The 22,734-nt window shown below is 38.4% G+C and overlaps 1 protein-coding gene across 2 annotated transcripts in view; it reads left to right on the plus strand.

Annotated features, from left to right (window-relative positions):
• The window catches only part of SFXN1 (sideroflexin 1), a 35,043-nt gene extending 12,693 nt beyond the window's left edge, over positions 1-22,350 (plus strand). Inside the window, exons 1-9 of one of the 2 annotated variants that reach the window (XM_035902495.1) lie at positions 125-292; positions 11,688-11,860; positions 12,492-12,662; positions 15,307-15,405; positions 16,479-16,554; positions 17,891-17,976; positions 19,218-19,345; positions 19,894-19,943; positions 21,529-22,350. In XM_035902495.1, the coding sequence (XP_035758388.1) occupies positions 125-292; positions 11,688-11,860; positions 12,492-12,662; positions 15,307-15,405; positions 16,479-16,554; positions 17,891-17,976; positions 19,218-19,345; positions 19,894-19,943; positions 21,529-21,558 (981 nt within the window). In that variant the 3' untranslated portion in view covers positions 21,559-22,350. Of the gene's footprint in view, positions 1-124; positions 293-11,687; positions 11,861-12,491; positions 12,663-15,306; positions 15,406-16,478; positions 16,555-17,890; positions 17,977-19,217; positions 19,346-19,893; positions 19,944-21,528 lie in introns of those variants that run through there. The other variant, XM_035902496.1, reaches the window with a different exon arrangement.
• Positions 22,351-22,734: the final 384 nt, after the last annotated feature.

Here is a 22,734-nt window from a genome sequence, read left to right on the forward strand (position 1 = left end):
CTCTGTGGGAGCAGAGCCGGTGTCCCCAGCGGGTCACCCCTCTCCTGGGGAGGTGCTCCCGGGCAGTCGCAGAGCCAGACTGGGGGCTGCCTCTGCCCTCCCCTCCCGCCTCCCCCCTGCACACATGCCAGCTCCCTGCTGCCCCACGGGCTCCCAAAATTCCCCCCTGAGCGTGGGCTCTCTGTCGCAGGGTGGTGCGTGGCAGCGGCACAGGTCCTGGGCCTGCAGGAAACAAGCCTCCCTGCTGAGGGATCGTCCTTTCCAGGGGAGGAACACGCCGAATAATTTGGAGGTCAGACACCTACTAGCCAGAGGCAGGGGTTTTAATTATGAGTATTTTTTAAAAAAATTTCTTGAATTATAAATAATGTATTGTGATTGTCGTTAGTATTGGGAGAGCGGGGGGAGCAGGGTGAAACTAGCTTTGTACGAATGGGCAATTAAAAAAATCACCTGTATGGATCCTATCAGAGAAAGATACATGGAATAGTGAAAAACTACAGAAGAGGACGATGAACATGCCTGGGCAGAGCCAGATAATCCCACTTCAGTTTACCGGTTGGGAGGGTGTGGTGTTTAAAAAATAAGGAGCAGAGACAAGCTTGCAGCAATCAGGACTGAAAGAAAATAAGAGCTTGCACTAACCCTTTTTAGTGAAGAAGCTTTATGTTTTTTTTAATGAAGAGATGAAGTGAACATGTGCCGTGTCTCTGCGAGATACCTCCTGCCATGGGAGAAGAGGTGGCAAATGGAAAGCCGACACCACTGAGCTGGCTGTGGCAACCTCTAACATCTGGAGGTCGCTTTAATGCAGAATGATGAAATCTCCTGTCAAGTTACACGCCAAAGATGGCTGCTGTTTTGAGGAGAGAGCCCCAGCAGCAGGCTCTATCCATTTAACACAGACTGCTGCTTTTGTTGCTAGGCTACAAGCAGGACGTACATTTATAAGCAAAAAAAAAAAAAAAAAAAAAAAAAAGTATCTTGTAGTGTTGCCATGATTTGCCTTCTCCAGCGTTCAATATGTTTTTATGATTGCAGTCGGAAAAATCATAGTGCAGGCAAAGCTTTTTTTCCTTGTGCTTTAAATAGATATTTACTGGTAGAAGCTGCTTTGGGGAAGGAAAGCTTGGCAAGTGGTTTCGTTAACATTTGGTGTAAGCACAGGGCATCATACTTCTCCCAGTCATCAGCTGTGCTGCTTCTGTCAAACTGTGGTGGCAAACGTGGTGCACAACGAGGAATACCATTGCTTAATGACCCTGATCAGTCTGGTACGTGCTCTTTTGCCATCACACAAAAATGCTTTCTTCCCCTAAAAAATCTGTTAGTGCTTCTCATTTGAACTAATTATACTGCTGTGATTGACATCCCTGGAGGACGCATTCTGTTCTTTTCTTTGCCAGAGCAATTAAAATATGGGTAGTAGCTGGGCTCGCCTTTCTGTTGTTGCTTTGCCAATGTGTTGTAGTTTTAAAGCAGAATAGGCCACCTTTTACTAATCAGAGGGTAGTTCATTTCCTGTCTTTTCTCCTAAGGCAACATAGCAGCTGTTCTGGTGGACATTGCTCATGGAAAAGAAAAATCTGAGGTTTTTTGGGCAAAAGAGCCCCAGAAAGGGCCAATATGTTATTTGAGGAAGAAAGAGGCCTAACAGGATCCCTAGGCGGCCATGGGCACTTTGGTTTATAAACACCTCAGGGGAAGAAGAGAAGCTGTTCTTCTCCCCATTTGATAGCAGCAGGTACTTTTCTCAACCTCCAGATTTTCCAGCTTACATCCCTCGTTTCCCAGAACGGGGCATTGACAGCTGGATGTCAGGCTGTTAGGGGGCTGCTTTGAAAAATGGAGATCCAGGGGCCTAAGCGTGTCAAATCTTTTTCTCTCTCCCAGTGAATCTGCACATGAAACCTTTTCAGCAGCACCTGGCTCTATACTTTTGAGCTATTCCTATTCTTTAGGGCTATAGTGAGAAAGAGGTACTGCTGTTACTTTCTATTTTTACTGGGTTTTCAGGGAAAAACGTCACTCTCATTTTTCAAAAAAGGAACTCTTAGTTGCCTCTAGTTGCCTCTTTGGTGAATCATGATCTGACCTGGGCGCCTTTACATCAATTGAAGTTAGGGGTCTAAGTCCTGGTAAAGGACACGGTACCAGTTACACCTTTCTTTCAGCATTTGTGTTGGCTAGGTTACTTGCCCTCCTGTACGCAGACTGGTTTGAATTCTCTTTTAAGCCAGAGTACCCAGTGTGTCCCGTGCTTTGTAACAGAGGGTTGCAGGTTGCCATTTGGGAGTTGGGCGCCAAGAAGTGAGATGTCGCAATGTTCATTATCGCAGTTATGTCTGGACTGATTTTGGATGTAGACTTCTCTTTAGACTTCTCCCTCCCCCAGCTCAGTTTTTGCTGACTTTCTGAAATTGCACACAAGAGAGGTGAAAGGCCGCTCTCATTAATAGAGTCTGCTTCTGTAGGGGAAGGTGCAGGAGGCTATAGTCTGGACTCCAGCCCCCATAAAAAGCAAAAAGCAACAGAAAATTCTGAATAGCAAGTGAAGCAGTACCCTATCTGGTACCCCATCTGAGGACGTTTGCTGAAAGATCCTTACTGAAGAGAATTCAGGCATTTGTATCTGTTGAGGAAAGCCTGCCTCTGGGGTAGTTCTCAGGCAAGTTTTTCTCACAAATATTCTGCCTGACAATATCACACTCCTGGCAACCTAAGCTGCCTGCATCTCACGAGGAATGGACATTTTGCCATTAGGGATGCTTCCTGACTCAGAACAGTGACTGTGGCTTTAAAATTGTGCATTTAGATCAGACTTGGAGAATTGGGTTCACAGTTATACCATGAAGAAACTTCTTTTCTTCTGTCGCTGTATTCCCAATTTTAGCTTAGATACTGGAAAAATTAATCACATACCTGAAAAAGTTTCTTAACTGTGGAGTGGATTTTTTCAAGATTTGGGTTAAAATGCAAGGTGTCAGTAACATAAGAAAATATGAATGGTTCCAAGGAAGGTAGCAAAGCTGCTTTTCATCATTTGTGCACTGCTGGATGAGTGTAAGTTACCCAGAATTTCCCAGATCATGTGCCTTTCTGGATTATCCAGTCATGCAACAGGGTTTAAAATAAATTATCAAATGTCTGGGTTGTTCAAAATTGAGTGGTATGTTACTGTCTGAAATAAATAGTCATTGCTACTCTTTCGGCTATTGCTTTGGTTTGAAAAGTGGTTAAATGACCTTCAATGTGGTGTTTAAAATGTGAACTTTGAAAAGGAACAGCAGAGAGTTGAACTCCTGACAACTCCTGAATCTGCATTTTGTAGAATTGCTGCAACTGCTGTTGTTAACCTTTAAACAAGGTTTAAAGTCTTCTACTATTGTTGGTTCTGTGGCAAATCTTAAGTGTAGCCTTTGTACTAAAACTGTTGATCAGACTTTGTGCTGGTTTTTATGTAATTATTTTTTAAGAGGGGCCACTCTCACTTGTTCTTAAGCCCTCTTTTTCCCTCCAGTTAATGTTAGTATTAAATATTAGACCATGAACTGGCAAATTATTCCAACTGATCAGAGAGGGCAGGAAATTTTTGTGTGCTTGGTACGGGGGCTTCCAGCTCAGTTGAGTGTCGCTTTCTGATTGATCGTACAAGATGAAAAAGATAGTCAAAGAATTATTGATTTAAAACAAATATTTTTGTAGAAGGTTATTAAAAATAGGGAGTTGAGAGTTTCTCTTCAGATAAACAGGTTTAGCTGTCAGTGATTTCTACCATGCTTTTAAATTCTATCTTATTTTCTGATTGCCAGGTCTGGGAGAGTGTTTGGGGAGAGAGATGAGGAGGCAGCAGCAGGGACATTTGGAGAGAGAGTGGTAGAGGAGAGGCTGGCAGTGAAATTTGCTTTAAAACACTTGGGAAGTACAGTTTCACACAGCGGTGTCCTCTCTGTGATCTGCCATCTGTATCACCACATCTAATTGCCTCCGGCCTACAGAACGATGTCTTCAGCTCAACTTTTGGTGCCAAGTACATGGCAAGCCATGGCCATTTCTTTAGCTTGACAGTCATATGTTTATGAAAAACTTTATGAACACACAATCACAGTTATGATTCTGAAAATATGCCTTCATACATAAAGAGCCACAGTGTGAAACACATGGATAACCGAACCTCTGTGTCAGTGCTGGGGAGCTAAACAGTGCAAAAAAAATGTTCCTGATCATGGGAATGCGGTTGCCCGTATTGTTAACTTGCTGGAGCGCAGCATGGAGCAGTTTTGCCCAGGACAGCTGATGCTCACCCAGGCAATCCGGCAGCACAAGGGAGGATTTAGCTGCTGTTCTCCATGGGCAGTTTGGATACAGCCGCCCTAGTTTGGAACTGAAAGGATCTAATGATATGAATGTGCCAGAGAGCATAGTCCATTCTTTATTACTGGTTTAATTTATTAGCGTGGACTGTTACCAGCTTCAGCGTTTGCAGGTACAAGTGGTTCTGTTAAATACCTTTCTAATTTATCTGTTTGAAACACCAAAAATATGTATTTTTTTCCTTCCTTTACTGCCTGTCTTCCATGATAGATGTTAACTGTTTGACTGCATTATGATACTGTCTTTTATTCTTTCCAGTACTGCTGATCCTCCTTTGAGAATGTTTGAGGAGAGTTGTTTCAAAGTCAGATTGGGTAATTTTGGTGCTTACCTTTCCACCTTAAAATTTAAGGTGCTGTTGATTAAAAAATTTGTCCTGTTTCACAGGTGGTCTCCCCTCTGTTGGTACTTACTGAATAGCAATAGCTGTGGGAACAATAAATTCAGGTGCTTCTATATAGGCAGTTGAGTGTTAGGTAGTTGTTGAAGTTTGCCTTCATTAGTTGACCGTAAGAAAGCAAACATTTTTATCTTTGTTCTAGAGGATTTGTGCGTTTACTTTCCAGTCTCTTTGCAAGCTTTCTACTTATCTCGGGTTCAGATGGATTTATTCTAATTTGATTTAATCCAAATGCCCTTTATTTTTTCTTTACACGATTCTATTATGGATAATGACAACTTAAATCTTGAGCAAACATAATGTATATGGAGAATTGTATCTCTGAAGGTAGTAGAGTTACGCCCTTGATGAAGCACTGTAGTTAAAATAATAATTAAATCTTAAATAGTTTTATTACAGTGTTCTTGTTATTGAGTATTTGAATGGATTATGCAAACAGCAGCACCCCTCTAAAATTGCATCTGCAGATTAAGGTGACGGCCAGGTAAAGTACTGTTGCAGCAACTTAAATTGAGGGTGTTGTACCTATTTCTTGCAGTTTTACAGTCTCACTGTTTAAATAAAATACAATATTTTTAAAAAGCCATACAGTTCATGATGGTGACTGCATGGCTGTTGGATAATATATTGATGAAACCATTTTTATGCACAGTCACCATTTTTACTTTATAGTTGGACATTTTGTTTTATAAGAGGTTCCCTTTGAAGTACAGAGGCATTTTATTGGCTTACGTTTTTGCTTTATGGGATTTATTTCCCTTTTCCGCATTTACTAATGGGGGCTGATATGTCATGAGTAGCATCATACAGTGTCTTTAATACAAGAGGTGGGGCTTTTATTCTAAAAATACTTTGCTGGAAAACTTGTAAGTTTTCAATGCAGAAATTCACTGGTTCTCTTAGACAAGTGCCATTGTAACAGATCTATGACTCAGAGTCCCAAGACTGGCAAACTCAGCAACCTTTTTTACTTCACTGCATGTTTTATGTGTCTCCAAATTATATTATTCCACTGTCTGAACCTTTTACACTCCCTTGTATGCATGGCATCTGTTCCTTCTCTGTGAGCATTGGTGGTCTGTCCCTGCCCGCAGGCTTTATGACTTTTGTTTTAAACTTATTTAGAACAGCATTGTTCCTATGGATATTCTTAAAAGTGCAAGTCAATTATGTCAGTTGCATACTGTACTTAAATAGCTGTCACCTAAAGTTTTAATCCCTTTTTGCATGAGATACAATTTTTTCAGGGTGGACACCTGTCCTGTCCCATCCCCCCCATCCTGTGCAGGTTTAGAAGCTATATACTGTCCTTTATTAAGATTGGTAATATTGAAGTCAATGTTTTCTGTTGCTATCTTTCCAAACAGACACAGTGATTGCAAGCATGATCTTTTATCGTAGCACATGCCAAGGGTCCTCCATTAATGTATGTTTTTCCATTTTCCTGCTAGGTTGCTTTTTGCTGCTGCAGCACTAACCCTTTTTTGGTAGATTTACAAGGAGAAAGAGAGATGGAAGCATGTGCTGTCATGCTTCTGCTAGCTTAGTCTGGCTAGCATGGGTAACAGCAGTGAGAAAGGCATGGGAATAGGAGTTTTACCTTGTGCTGGCAACCAGAGTGGTTGTGTGTTGTCTTTCAGGTGCTTTTACTCTGCTAGCATGTGATACAGCCACCCTGGCTGCTCTCTTAGCCTTACTACTTAGATCATTAGCTCTTTCTACCATCATGCCTTTTTTTTTTTTGCTCTGTAGATACACAAGGACTGGGAGTTTTTCCAGTGCATAGGTCTCTCCTGCACCCATTTGCTTGTTCTATGATATGGACTTTCTGTCTATTGACTCTGGCAAGCCGAAACGGTTTAAATTATCTATGCTTTATGGTTTTTGTTCATTGTCTTCCCTGCAGATTTAAGGCTAGGCTTCAAGATTTGAATTACATCTGGGTCCTCCTGCATCTGCAGATCCTGAACTTGAGCAAAATGGTTACCCAAGGTGGTCACTGGTTAGTCTGTTGAAGGAGCATGGGAGTGCAGACCTTTCATGCTCCTAGACCTTCTGCTATGCCAGTTCAACATACTAATCCAGGAGATTGAGCTGGCCTCCCTTTTCTTTCTGCTGCATTAGTTTTCTGCCAGGGTAATAAGTTCTAGCAGCACACATAGCTCAAGGAGCATCCATCAAGTGGGGAGGGGATAAAGATAGGATGTGGAAGTGGTAGGTCTTCTGTTTTCTGTAGATTCACCTTTGCTGGGCTAGGCTAAATGAAATAGAGTGAAATGATCCTGAATTGAACCATGAACCATCTGCAGCGAAGGCAGATCCTTATTGTTTAGATTTCTTATTTCTAAAGGACTTGGTTTTGCAGACAGCAGTATCATAAGTATATAAAAACAATTCACAGACATCCCAGTAGTATATGTGCTACTCAGAGTGAAAAGAAAAGAGCTTCCGTTTATGGACTGCCTTATTAAGCATTCATTAGACAGCTTCAAACAAATTACCATAAGCTATCCTAAGCAGTTTTTAATCTTTCTTAATGAAATTGATAATTTAATTGGAAAAATATTTAAACTCTGACTTTCCTACAAATAATATTATCTATAGGGAGGCATTCGTAGAATGACTTACTAGCCCTAATGTACAGATTTTTTATTTTTTTTTTTAACTGGAAAAGAATTTTTGAAGAAATTAGTTCGCCCTGCTTTCATAGCGTACTACTTTGCAAAACCAGCAGTTATCATTTTAGACCAGAAGATGGTCTGGTTTTTCACAAGGTATCACTGTTCACAGGAGGGATTCTTTAATGGTATAGTACGAAGAAAGGGAAAAGAGGCCTAAGCAGCATCTCCTATTCAGACACTCTGCATGAGAACTCTGTTCTCCAAATCTGTCCCGAGTCTTTTTTCCTTTCCATGATCTGTGTTCGTTCCGCAACATGCCTGGTGAGAAATTTATCACGTGAAAATAATCCTACTAATCCACAGGTGTGTCCACATTGTGGTGGTTTAAACTGTTTCGTAACCGTGGGAGCACTTGTAGCAAACAGGAGCGCGGAATAGAAAGACAAGAACATTCAGCTGGAAGTGAGGGATGAATTCTCTGCTTCTTACTCAGTGCCTTTCCATCTTTCGTTACTTTTGTGAAATAATAACTTGTGTCTTGCCATATCAGCAGCACTTAGAACACAGGTCAGGAGGTCTAGGTTCCGCGGTCATTTGTGACTTGACCTGTGGTCTTGAGCCAAGTTATGTTATTTAATTGTCTGTTTCTTTTACCTGTGTGTGGGGAGAAGGATGCTCCTTAACAGTGCTAAAAAGCTGGTAACACCTCTAAATGTCTTTGGAGTAAGCTGAAAAAGAAGTAATGTTAGATTTTACCAGTCTAATGTCAGATGTAATTCTGATACAAATGCCTTCATGCTTCAAGGTTAGCTTAGTAAGTGATATATTGCTATGGCACCTTATTTTCTTGAAGTTTGTCAGATTTATTTTTTCACTGTAGGGAAATCCTGTCTCAGCACGCAGTAAAGACCTTAATAAAAGCTGCCATACAATAATGAACCTTAACAGTGCAGGAAATGGGATGGAAGGAGGGGGAAAAAGATTCGTTTCCCCTACTGTACCACATTTATTAGCCGTTTAGTATCCTGGAAAGCTTTAGGACCTTCCCTAACTTGATGAAACTTTAAGATTGGAGGGTAGTGGAATTACTATTACATTTACTGTAAGTTGGAGCAGCAGTGCTGATGCTGCTTGTACACTTGCTTTATGCTTACTTATTTGAGTTAATGACTGCAAATTTTAATACATGAACAGGCCTTTGGAACAGTATGTATTTTTTCATGTCTCTTGTACCAAAGAAAAACTGGAGGCCAGCAGAGAAAAATGATGTAGTTAAAGAGCAAGGAAGTGTATTCAGTAGGTCGGATCTAATAATATGAAATACATTTATCAATGTTCATTTTAATCATTGAAATACATTGATATTCATAACATTCACCAAATACAATCAGCATATTTTTGCACCTCACAGTACCATTTTAATGTATTAAACTAAAATTATGCAATAACACACTGCAGCTCATATTCCATGTACTATACACATGATGGGAAAGAAGACACTGCGCTACAGGAGTCGTCTTTGTAGCCAGGGGTTCAGAGCTGCTGGCTCGGGTCAGTGCCAAGTCAACTGAGCTTTATAACTCTTGAGAAAGGGGTAAATCCAGCTCTGTGTGCTCAGTTCTCAGTACGGTTGATGCTGGTCATAAGGTCTTATTTTTGTTAGTAGAAACTGGCTTTATTTCATCATTTGTTCTGGTTTCACTTATTAATACAGAAAGACCACTGTGTTGGATGGAGAGAGGTATAGAAAACCTTGGCCTTGACATTTCAGATGATCACATTATTTTAACAGTACCATTTTCTGGGGATACTTCAGTATATTTTCCTTTGTCCAAGCATTCAGAAATATTTATGCTTTTGTCGAACAGCTGAGGGGTGTTAATAGTGCAACAAAAGCTGTGAGAGTTTATACTGATTTGGGAATTTGAAACAACCTCGCACATGATGACTCGGAGTAGAAACTGTGAATTTTAAACTTGTCTGGCAAGGATTAATTAAGCATTTAAGCTCCTGATACAGTTCATCAGGAAAAAGCAAAAGCAATCCTACTGGTGTCCTACCTGCAGCCTGTGCTGTCAGTTCATGATTATCCAGAATTCAGCAATACCTGTAAAAACATGGCTTGGTTTTACACAGTTGCTCTCTACACTGCAAAGGCAAACGGCTCTGCTTTGCCAATACAGCTCTGAGTTTCTCCTGACATCAGGAAAATTTAGAGAGCAGGACACAGAAATATCTGTGTAGTTGTAGTTTTTGTGTGATTTTTAACCAAATTGATTTAGCTTGTGTAAAATTTAATAAGATCCGCTCTGTAGAATTGGAGATTATTTGTTCAAGGAAGAGCTTGAGTCTGGTGCAAAGCAGAGATCTTTCTTATTTAATGCTTTTTTTTTTTTTTTTGCTATTCTGTCATAAATAATACAAGCTAAACATAAAAATAATAGATAAACATCCTAAATGCTTTGCTTTGGTTTGTTTTCATTTGATGAAAACAAACTCCTTGGGTTTTTAATAGAAATTGATTATTTAACTTAAAGAAACTTTAATTACCAGTAAGTGTTTGAAAGGAACGAAGTTTCTATTGAGTGGCACCAAATTCACATTTTCTAATAAATTTTTAACAAACTTATTTAGCAATACTAGCTGAGATTTTCATCTTTCAGCTGTAAATCATGCTGTGATTGTGAAGGACAACCCTTCATTATTACTTAGTTAATCCCTTCTGAGTTCTCAAAGTTTGGTGTACTTAGCAGTAGGTTACTTTGCTTTCTTTGTTGCCAGATGTGGGACTTTGCCTCAAATATTTGGCAGTGCTGATTAGAATGTACTTGCCAAATCCTCTTTAAACATTGCTTAACTTCATGTGTAATGCAGTTACTCCGCATTTTTGCAACCTTATCTTCACAGCTTTACAACTGTGTCTGGTGCTCAGTGCCATCGTCCTTTTTTTTTTTTTTTTTTTTTTTTTTTTTCTACATCAGGTAAGTTTCATCAAATTGACCGAAATGTCTCCGACAACTTCATGATGTTAACAACCTCTTGAGTTAAGAGGTAAATACTGTTCAGCGGCAGCTTACACCATATGTATCAGTTGTCCTCAGAATGATGATGTTTTTCCTGTTAGATGAAATGCTATGTGATACCTGTATTTTTATATATCCAGTTTCCTGTTCTACATCAGGTAAGTTTCATCAAATTGACCGAAATGTCTCCGACAACTTCATGATGTTAACAACCTCTTGAGTTAAGAGGTAAATACTGTTCAGCGGCAGCTTACACCATATGTATCAGTTGTCCTCAGAATGATGATGTTTTTCCTGTTAGATGAAATGCTATGTGATACCTGTATTTTTATATATCCAGTTTACTTCAGCCATTTGAATTACAAGTGTTATTTGAAGGATGGCTTTTTTTTTTAAAACTGGCTATTGAATGGGTTGCAGAAATTTCTCTTTAAGAAAGCTAAAGTTCATATAGCTTGTGCTATGCAGGGGCTGTCCTTCTTTCATTAAATGTTGAAGTAAACTCAGACATCCTGAAGTAATTTTTAAGTTTCTGGGCTTTAGACCCCGTAAATGCACAACTATGTTAGTTCAGTGCCCTTCACTGTAGTTCTTTAACCATCTCTGAAATATCATTAGGAGATGTGTTCATCATGTGGCAAGTTGTTGCAGTTACATAATTGTGTTTGTTCAAACATGCATTTAGAGAAACGACATTTCCGAAAAGAAATTGTTGGCTTCATGTTCCTTATTTTTGTTTTGTTTTCCTATGCCAGGGAAATTAACTGGATTTTATTAATTATTTATTCTGTCACTGCACTTTATAGCAGCTCTTCAGGCATCTCTTAAAATATTTAATCTCTCTTTTTACTATATTGTTACTCAGTACAGCTATTTATTAATAAATTTCTGTTCTTCCTTTGCATCTGCTTCATCCTCACGTATTTGTACATGTATATGATGTTCCTCTGTCTCATAATCAGACACTTGTACTCTTACGAAGATGTAACATATAAATGTCTTGGGGAAACAGAAACATTTTTGTAGATATTTAACTAAGTTCTTGGTTTTTTACTTCTATAAATACCAGCCTCATTAAACCTATGATGATATCTGACATCGGCTGCTTTCTATATATATACTTGCCCCTTTAAACCTCAGTTCTGCAAGTTGTTTGGTGTTTGTTCTGTTTTTTCACTCTAAGCATAACCACTTTTCATTTTGCAGGTTATAGATACATTGTGAAATAAGTGGAATTCTGAATTGCAAATTTTCATGTTTTCTTCACAGTTTTTGAAGATGTCAGCAGATATACCATTAAATATTAATATCAAGGAGCCCCGATGGGATCAAAGCACTTTTGTTGGACGAGCCAGTCACTTCTTTACTGTAACAGACCCCCGGAATATTTTGTTATCTGATGCCCAACTGGAAAATGCAAGAAAAATTGTGCATGATTACAGGTATGGTATTGATCACTTTTACTGCTCACCCAAAAAAAGTCCATGTCAACGATTAAGTACATGGTTATATATTTAAAAGGAAATATTTAAAACACTGTATTCATTGCACTGCTCTTTCCTCTTATTTCAGAGCTTGAAACACTTTTTAAACAAATTTGCTAATGAGTGGGGAGGTTATGTCCTCTGAGAACCCCTATTTAAGTATTCTGAAATAGGGAAGCATCTAATTCTGAAAATAGTTAATATTGACAACAGAGTTTAAAACTTCTTCTTCTGTGTTATGTTGTTTGAAGCAGGTAGTTTCTTAAATACTTTCAAAGTAAATTTTCAAAGTTCTATGCTAATGACTCCAGAAATTTTAGCTCTATATTTTAGCTCTAAAATCTAGTCCAGGTTTGAATACATGGAAATTTGGTGCTGGATATATCAGCTCAGCCAACATAAACACTGCTGGGAGTTTTGATTCTTTTTCTTTCACCTGTGCATTTAAAAGCTTAAGCTCTATAAGATAACTATGAGGCTAGATTAACATAGTATGAACATCCCAAAATCTTATTTGTCACTGGAGGTAGCAGCATTTTATAACAGTTTTGCTTTTTGCTGTTGTCTTTGTTGTTTAACTTGTCCCAAGACAAGGTATTGTGGCACCTGGCTTGACAGAAGATGACTTGTGGAGAGCAAAATATATCTATGATTCGGCCTTTCACCCAGACACTGGTGAAAAGATGGTCTTGATTGGCCGCATGTCAGCTCAGGTACCCATGAACATGACTATCACAGGTTGTATGATGACCTTTTATAGGTAAGTGATGGCAATATGACACATAAAACATTTGCCTACAAATTAGATAAGTGAAAATCAATGTTATTGTCAAAAGAGCATTTTAGAAGGTTTATAATAAATATTTTAAAATGTAAAATTTTTCTTCCTTTTCTTTTCCCTCTCTGCATTCCCTCACACTGATTAATGGTTTCCTCTAGAAGTAGTTGTGAGATAAGCCCTTAGCCCCTCTTCTTCACCATCCCACTTTTCCTCCAACTGGGAAAGTCAAATGTTCCAAAATCCCATCCTTGTAGGAGAGTTGTGTGGAGGACAAAGAGGAGGAGATACCTGGGAATTTCTAACCTTAGAAATCTGGCATGTAGGATGTTCTGTCTGCCAAGTGAGTACTCAGTATGCTTCGGTCCATCAGTCATCGAGTTTCTCCAGGTCCTGTTAGATCCTTCCATTTCCTCAGTAGTTCTGGAATCACCAATACAGTGAAGTCCACAGCAGAAGACAGTATCATCTGTTAGTCAACTCCATGTTAGAAATATTTTTGTGACACGGTGCTTTGTTAGCAAGAACTGGTGGGAGGTTCAGAGGAAATAACAATAGAGTTTTTGATGCTGAGATTTTACAAATTCTTGACTTGCACTCCAGAAAGGCACAGTCATTTTGAGTGGTGCATATAAACGTGTGTGTTTAAAAAATGGTTGAGAATATGAATAAAACCATCAGTATAGCTGCCCATTCACAAGCACGGCTTCCTGTTAACTGGTTATTCGTTTATGCATGTTTTGTTATCATCTGTAATACTCATAGGAGCTATAAACCTTTTCTTTGCATTATTGGTAGAGTGACTTAGATTCAAAACTAGGTGGTGTATTAGTCTGGAAAACATTGGTTTCTCTGGTCCAAACCCTCAGCAGTGCAAACAGGATTGTGTAGAAGTCCTTGGGTGGTGCAGTGTAGTGTCCATCTTGCTGCATGTCACTGGAAGAAGCAAATTCCTTGTTATATCTATGAGGGCTCTTGGGCATGCAGTGAGGCATGAACTTTATAGCAAGCCTAACATCTGTACATAGCAGTAGCAAGGAAACAGGAGAAGATGAGTTGGGAAAGCTGCATATGCACAGAAGAAAGGAGGAAGAACCAGCAGTAGTGACGGTAAAAATCCAGCTAGTTTATCATTTTACTTTGGCATCTCATTCAGATATTGGAAACTGGAGGGAGTAATACACTTTCAAATCTCCTGAATCTTCCAATTTTTTGCAATTTAAAGAAATAATATATCTTCCCATTTCAGAACGAAAGCCTCATGATAGACACACCCCTTCTGCTCTAGCATCTCCTCTCTGCTTTCCTGCCTGTTACAGAATAATTGGTACAACTACTGCTTTTTCTAGAGTACTCTTAATTTCCATGTCAGCCCTCCAATGAGAACCACATTCCTGTTACCATTACTGCCTATGTTGTTAAATAATTTGATTAAGTATAAGCTTTAAACTCCTATGAAAAGTTATTTTAATCTTCAGGACACAGTTTTTAGTAGCAGCTGTTATTTTTGGTGGCCTGACTGAACTTCTGCTGGAGGAGAATCTTCAGTGGTTTCTCCACTGGGAGCAAAGTTTGTGGTCTGAGTACACTAAGAAACACTTTTCCCCTGGTACGCTCTCCTAGCATCCAACTATTTGTGGATCGGGAACTTCCTGATCTAGAGGTCTTTAGTGGTTTTCTTTTTCGTAAGTTTGTCCCGTTCCTTCAGTATACTACTGGCTTGAGAGCAAAAGCATTCATCCCTCCAAAAGACAGCCCCATATATTGTGAAACGAATTGACTGTCACTTTTGTAACTTACCAGCATAACCATTTGTAAAATGATTATATCTGCAGTTTAACACGGACCACGTTAGCTTGTTAAATGGGGACTCTATGACTTATACAGAATGTATTTTTCCCACTGCCCCCCACCTGTGCTCACAAGTTAGCACCTTTTTGTCCTAAGGCATCTGCATACTGGCACTGACATAATTTGTGAGGATTTCTTGGAGCTTTTTTTTTCTTTTTTGATGGCTGGTCATCTGGTTCATGCTGTACTGAACCAGACTAATTTCTGTGCTGTACCTGTACTTCTTAAATGTGTGGATGTTTTTATGAAAATCATTTTTCATTTTGGAGTTGAGTGTCTTTTTTTCTGGTTCTACACATGACTGAATGTTTTAATGTCACACAGATTTATTAAAACAATGGCATAATATTAGCTCTTTGAAGACTGAGAAGATAAACCCTGTCTCCTAAAATGCACCTCTCAGTCACTTACGGAGCTTCCTAAGAGAACTAGTAAAGGAATAATAACCCTGGAAAAGTATTCTAGAAATTAGAGAGTTTCATATTTCTTTATGTGTTTTTATAGAGAGGTTTGCTATAATGCTTTTGTTATTAGAACAAACCGTTGTCCCAAGTGAACCTTGCTATTTAATTACAATGCTTTTAAATTCTTTTCCTAGAAGTAGCTTGGGCTTTCATTGTTAAGACAGTATCTCATTGACTGTATTGGTTCATTCAGATAAACAAGAACCTCTGCATGATTACTGCTTGCACTTGCTTTTCTTGATTTGCTGTCATTCTTCTGTGCTGTTGATTCAACTGTATTTTTAATAATAATAATTGTTTCTCTTTTCAAGAACAACGCCAGCGGTGGTTTTCTGGCAGTGGATTAACCAGTCCTTCAATGCGATAGTAAATTACACGAACAGGAGTGGTGATGCCCCAATTACTGTCAGGTCAGCCACTGAGCCAGATACTTATGATGCATTTATTAGTTGCTCTCTGATGTACTGGAACATGGTTGGGATTTAAAGTTTGAGGTAATAGGGGGATAAGTTTTTTTCTTCTATGCTTATTATCTATTTGATGCACACAGGTGAGAAATCTGAGAATGATGGAGGAGAGAACTCCTTTTCTGCCATTAAATATAAGCCTAAGCACCTTGATCATAAGCACTTAACAGCGTAGGATTTAATAGGAGTCTGTGTTGCATTGCTCAGTCAACCATTTGAAAGTGTCTCATCAGTTTCGTGTTATACCAGGATATTTCTAAGTTGATGCTTTGTGTGGACCTTCAGGTGTCTCTGTCATCTTCTCAGTGCCCTGCAGCATAGCACACACCACGCTCTGTGCTTACTTACAAAAAGAGGACCCTTCAAGGAACTGGTCTGCATGCGACTAGTTTCTACTTGAAGGCAAAGAGAAGATTAAATAGATGCAGAAAGCTAGAAATCATAAATAGGAGACTGGAATTGCAGTGCTTGACTTCCTGGTTTCGAGGCTGACTTGCTTAGAGAAGTCAAGGAGAAAGGAGTGGATTCAAGGATATACAGACACCTCCTAGCTGGGAAGTATGTAACGTATGGTTTAGGGCAGACTGGGTTGGTTTTGGGTGTTTGCAGCATAACTGGTTTGCATGTATGGGTTTCAGTACAGTTGATTTTAATTACTATTGTAGATTCGGCCTTAGAAATCCAAACTGATTTTATTAGTTTAAGCAGTTAGGAAATCAAATACAGAACTAAGTCCTTCAAGGTGTTCATTCAGACACATGAGACAATGCCGAACAGATAGCAATGCAGAACCTGATTCAGTGTTAAAACGTTGCTTGCATGTGATTTTTACTACTAGTGAAAGAAAAGTATTTAGTGTCCCATTTGAATCTTCCATCTGCATCTTATTGCAGTGTCACAGGAAGGTCTACTTCTCAACTTTTGGGGGAGCATAACTACATGTTTAAAACGTAATTATTTTTTAAAGTTGCATAAATGTTGTTGTGCATGTGCAAACACTTTTATTTTTGTTTTAGCCAGCTGGGAACAGCCTATGTTTCTGCTACCACGGGTGCTGTTGCAACAGCTTTAGGACTTAATGCACTAACAAAGGTATTGCTATTTTTTTCTATTCTTAACTAGAATTTGGTGTTCTATGAGATGCAAATGGCTCATTTCTCCTCCTGCATATCTGTGTCATGTTATGCACAGCTCCCAGTATGGAGTTGAAGTGGCCATTAGCAGCTCCCTTCTTTACATCCCAACCTTATTTTTGCCCCATGTAAGTGGTTTTATATGTATTTCGAACAGCCTGTCCTCCTTTTATGTATATCAAACAGCCTTGGTTTTTGTTAATACAAACTATATATAAGAAGGTGTCTTTTTTGCAGTTTCTTTTTTACATGTCAAAGTATCTAATATCATTTGAAAGTTAATTGGAATGGATGTGTAATAACAACAATGTGGAATCACTATCCCATTAACTGTATGGGTGTGTTTTTAAGGCTCGGTATCGCTTCTACAAACGTGGACACCCAGTCTAGACTGGCTCAAGAACTTGTAAGGAGGTGCCGCTCTTAAATGCAGAAAACTCAAATGGTTTAAACAAGCGTAAAACACAATCAAGAAAAAAAGATCCTTTACAAAAAAAAAAAAAAAAAAAGGCAAAAATCTATTTTGTACCGCTCTGCTTATGGTTTAATGTACTGGGAATGGCATAGCATTGATAAGTTTTGAGAGGCTGTTCTAAGCAGAGTAATTCAGGTTATACAAGACATTGATTAGATGAACAGCCTCCATAGTCAGTGCCCTTAGCTGCAAAGCAGCTGGTATGGGTGTTGCTAGCTGTGACCTTGCCAAAAAGGCAAAAATCTATTTTGTACCGCTCTGCTTATGGTTTAATGTACTGGGAATGGCATAGCATTGATAAGTTTTGAGAGGCTGTTCTAAGCAGAGTAATTCAGGTTATACAAGACATTGATTAGATGAACAGCCTCCATAGTCAGTGCCCTTAGCTGCAAAGCAGCTGGTATGGGTGTTGCTAGCTGTGACCTTGCCAGCAGGGACAGTGAAGTGAAGGTCTGTTTAGTGTTGCCATTGGGCTGACGGGCATGCTCAGAAGCTGACACTTCTCTGTTGTGATTGATGCTACTAAATTAAGATTGGTTTTGCCAGTCTCCTGCCACTGCTCTCTCCAAGAATGTACTTATGACTTATGTCTTGTTTGTTTGTTGTTTCACCTCAGCCTCACCAGTGAGTTTTCACTGAATTTTAATTTAAAGGAAATAAGTCTGGGCTATCATTAGCACATGAAGCATTTTAATGTGACTTTTGGGAAAAATTATTATGTAATTCTTTTTCTTTTCTTTTTTTTATTTGGTTTTTTTTCTCTTTTTTTCTTCCTTTTTTTCTTTTTTATTTCTCTTTTTCCCCTCTCTGTTTTTTACAGCATGTCTCACCTCTTATAGGACGTTTTGTTCCTTTTGCTGCTGTTGCTGCTGCTAACTGCATTAATATTCCACTAATGAGACAAAGGTAGGAAAAAGAACAAAGATCACTCATTGTAAAAGAAAGGATGTTATCGTGGGTTTAGATAAGCAAGTTACTAAATAAAGCACGTTATATATCTTTAGCTTGTTTCAGAACCTTGCAAAAGCCTCATGCGTGATCTTGTTTTGATTGATTGATTGTGACAGGTATAAAATAGAACATCCTCATTCTCTTCAGATGAATATCCATAGAGTTCTTCAGTCTTAGATCTCAGAAACCAAGTACCAGTCTTCCAAAACTTGAAGCAGAACTACACTTTGAAAAATACAGTCATTTCAAAAATGGTGCTTCAAATCCCACATGCAGAAGTTAGTCACAGAAGTCAGGCTCTGCAGTTCTGTTTAATTCCCTGAGATTACAAAAATATGCACTTTCTCAGAAACAAAATTTCATATGTATTCTGATTGGAATAGGACTAAGAACAGAAGTGGGGAAAAGCAAATGAAAAGCATCCTCTTATAAACACAAGATTATGAGCAGAAAAGGAATATTTAAAGTTCCTATTTACAATGAATTTCAATCCATGTTGGTATTTTATCTCTTATAAAAGATGAGGAGAAGAATAAAGGCAGTCCTCGGTATATCCGCCCTTCTGTCTGCTTCTCACTCCCCTAGAAGTACTCTCCAGAATGTGAGTTTAACACCTAACCCTGCACTTGAGGGAAAGATCTAATAGAGAGTAACACAGTTAGAAATGTAGTTTGTTTTGTGCATGCTTTTATACTTTCACATGCGTTCTTAGTGGTTGAAATGAAAACTCAGACTAGAATGCCAGAGGGGAGTTTTCACAAGGACTTCTGTTTTAGTTCAGTGAACCTAATCTTCCTGTATTCCCTGTGTTGTCTGTCGGAAATGACAGACTACTTCCAGAGCAGTTCAGAAACTTCCACTTTCCTGAATTGCTTTTTGAAGGAACCTCTCCCTTCTGTGGACTACAGAAATAACACACCTCCTTTTTTTCCCCCTTTGAATGTGTGTGACCAGGTTCAAGCAGCAGATTGTTGTTACAAATATTCAGTTGTTTACTTTTCAGCATATTTTTCCCCAGCTCTTTCTCTGCCTTTTGAAATTTTTATGCCAAAGAGTGTTACAAATAGGCTAACTTGGAAAATAAAATAAAAACCGTAAGCCTTATAATTGACAATTTTAAGGGGACAAAGATAGGGTGACAAAAAGTGAATAAACAGATGTCAGGCACTGCTCCATTTTTATTCCTTATTCAACAGGGAACTCAAGTTTGGAATCCCCATCACGGATGAGAACGGAAACAGACTGGGTGAATCAACAAAAGCAGCTCAGCAGGCAATTACCCAGGTGGTTATATCAAGGATTCTTATGGCTGCTCCTGGCATGGGTAAGAATAACTGGAGTCACGTGCAGCTCCTGATTAGCAGTTCCTAATGTGAGAGTGTGCTTAAATTCTATATAAGTGATTTTTCTTAGAGGTCAAATTATCTTACAGTTATGCAGGCAGTATTTACATTTCTGTTAAGAAATTCCACAAAGAAATGTACATTTCTTACTGTGAAAACATGCACTCTGTCTTACGCTGAAGTGCAGCAGAAAAGCTCCTGGGATGCTTTTGCAGAACAGATACAGATGCAAAGGAATGGTAGCAAATTCTGCTTGGGTGGAATTAGTTTACTGAAGAGCAGGTGCTTTGACCAGTGCCAAGTTACTGAGCTCAAGTTTAGTTTTGTGTGAAATTAGAAGTTTTGCTTATTTGCTTACTACCTCTGTAAATACCAATGCAGTATCTTGAATTGGCAATGTGACATGAAAGCTCAGTTAATGACAAAAAGCTGTGAAAATTGTATTGTGGTATTAGTTCATCGTAACAGAAAATGAAAACCAAGTGCCTTTTTCTCCAAGGTTAATGCTGGGGTTTTTTCTCATTTGCAGCAATTCCTCCCTTCATAATGAATACATTGGAAAAGAGAGCCTTTTTAAAGGTTAGTTTAAGATAATGTACATACATGTATTTTGTATCTTAAGTTAACATTTGCATGAATTTAAAATACTTTCCGAGTCTTCGTATTTGCTTCCCAAATGTGACTCCACTCTGGGAGGACATCACTGTAGAGCTTGCTTTACAGCTGTCGCTTTCTTTATGCCTTTCTTAGAGATAGCTTGGTTCTTTTTATCACAGTGTAAAATAACGCTCAGAAAATACAAACTTTTTTGTTATTTTTATAATTGTTCTTAAAATGCAGAGTTTCTCCTAGTAAATAAACCTTCCTTGTACTTGGAATATGGTTTATCAGAAAAATATTTTTTAATTTTATAATGCTTTTTTTCAGGATTAAGGAGGCTTTTTTTAGCTGCTGTAGTAGCAATTTAACTTTGGAAACAGCAATGATGATGAGAAAAATCTCTTGAAAACGCCCCTTTAAAATTTAGTGGATGAGAAAGTGCAGGATAGGCACAGAATGGTCATGCTTCATCAAAGGTTACATATTTCCTATATTCTGTTTATGCTAATGTAGTGTGAGGTCAAACACCTGGTGTTAGTAAATACATAAACTAATTTAACATTATGTACTCTGTGTGCATAAGAGGGTAAAGAACAATAATCAAGTTAATTATAGGGTTGTCTAACACAGGAGAAATAATATTCAGATGAGGAACTCTATAGTTCTTGACCAGTAAAGGGAGTTTCATCTTCACCAGCTGGTATCACTGATGTACTTACTTGCGTAGTTCCAGGCAAAGCCTCTGCCTGAGAAACCCACCCAACAAGCTGGGAACAGTAGTTCCCTTCCTGTTAGAAAAAGGTAGGAAAAGAAAGCGTGGTCTGAATTTCTGGACCCTCCCTTGGAAAAGTGGTTTGGGTGGGGACAAGCAGGGAAAGCTTGTTTGTCTAAGATAAAGCTTTCTAAAATATTGAAATTATATTTCTTATTATTTCTGCCCTTCATTTTTCTTGTGCAGAGTTAATTACCCAGTGACATATACCACTTGAAAGTGCTTCTGTATATATAAATGAGGCATTGGGAAAAGGTCCCAAGTCACTTCCAATTAAAAACTTTATTTTTTCCTGAAGTGCTTTGCTTTTTTTTTTTCTCCACCTTGTTAACAGAAAACACTGTTGCTCAGAATGTAAAAACAGAAAACGTGATGTCTGAGTTTTAGTGAAAGTCAATGTGTGCTGTTTTTATCTCCTGAAAGGAGACTGCAGTGCATCCAAATACACCATAAAGAGCCCTAGACTGATTTGGCTAATTCTTAATTGCTGATTTCTTTTGACCTATACTCTGTTTGCAGAGTAGCTTAAAGCATCTTGTGATACTGGTATGTTCTTGAGAATGTATTACCTGGAACACTAACCCTTGTTTAAAATAAAAAAATAAACAACCTCATAAATTTAGAGCAAAGATTATTTTATATGAATCTGATGTGGGAGAAATGTCACAAATGCTATCAACTGGCAAATACATGACATTTGTGAAGAAGTTGCAACAATTCTCAGGGTTTGGAGACAAATATCTATTGTTTTTGTGTGGTATAATCAATATAAGGGTGTTGTGAATTTTTCAGATCAGCAAAAATGGGCGATTTCTTCAGTGACTGCTCTGTGGTCTTTGCTACCATCATGACTGTTTATGCTCACCTGTTCCTCCCCCTCAGCCTCAAAGACTGTGAGTTCAGGTGAAACACTGCTCAGCAGGTAGTCAGTGGTAACACATCGTAGAGATTAGTATTAAAACCATTAAGGAATGAGCTGCATTTTTAACAAGCAGCTTCTGCATGTTCTCTTGAGGTTTCAGAAGCACCATCCCATGTGCAGTACTCCAATACCATCCACACAATGCTTTACTAACTCATTTTCCTTAGCCTTTGCTTTGTACACCATCACTCTTGAAAATAATTCTTGTATGCTTGCCAAAGCCTATTAAGCAACACAGAAGGCCAGAAAATAGTCAAATGGTTATGAAATAATGAAGGAAATAGAATGATGTTCTGCAGTAAGAAATGCTTCTGGAAAGCTGGTCTCGGTGATAGCAGGCTATCATTCTCTGATATTTGAAATAAGATGTAGGTTATACGAACTGTTCATCCCCCATATTCTAACCTTGTTTTGCACGAGGACGTTTTAATGGTAACATTAGTATGAATTGACAATATTCCCAAAAGTTATTGCTAGAAAATAACTCAGGAATGTTTTTAGAAAACAAGCACATGCTTACTGCTTCAAAAAGAACCTAATTATTTCTTGACTTGAAAAAAATATTTTTATGTATATGTGCTTTTGCTATAGGTTTCAGCAGTGGCTTTGGCTGCCTCTTATGCGATTGTGCAGTGTAGTAGTTCTTGATTAGGCTGTATAATGTCTATGTTTATTAGCCCTACTGACATACACTTGATAATACAAAATATGTATTCAAAACTGTTATAAAACTAGTAGCTCTATGCAGAACCACATTCTTTTATCTGCTGCAGCAGGAGGATCCATAAACAACCTTCCTCTGAGGCACAGCATTTGTAGATTTATTTAGTTACCGGTAACCTTTCATCTAAGGAAAGAAACTGGTTTTTCCATGGAAACTTCTGAAAATTCCAATAGACACCGAAGTTTTAATTTATATTACTACTCTTACAGCTTCAGCTACTGTTTCTCTCCTGTTCTACATACTGTATTAACATTCAAGATGATCCCAGAAATTTCCTCATATATCCTTAAAACAAGCTCCTTGGGATCTCTTAGTGTGAAAACAAAATATGTATTCAAAACTGTTATAAAAC

Source organism: Egretta garzetta, unplaced genomic scaffold (genome assembly GCF_000687185.1).
Source record: "Egretta garzetta isolate BGI_Z169 unplaced genomic scaffold, ASM68718v1 scaffold209, whole genome shotgun sequence".
NCBI classification, from domain to species: domain Eukaryota; kingdom Metazoa; phylum Chordata; class Aves; order Pelecaniformes; family Ardeidae; genus Egretta; species Egretta garzetta.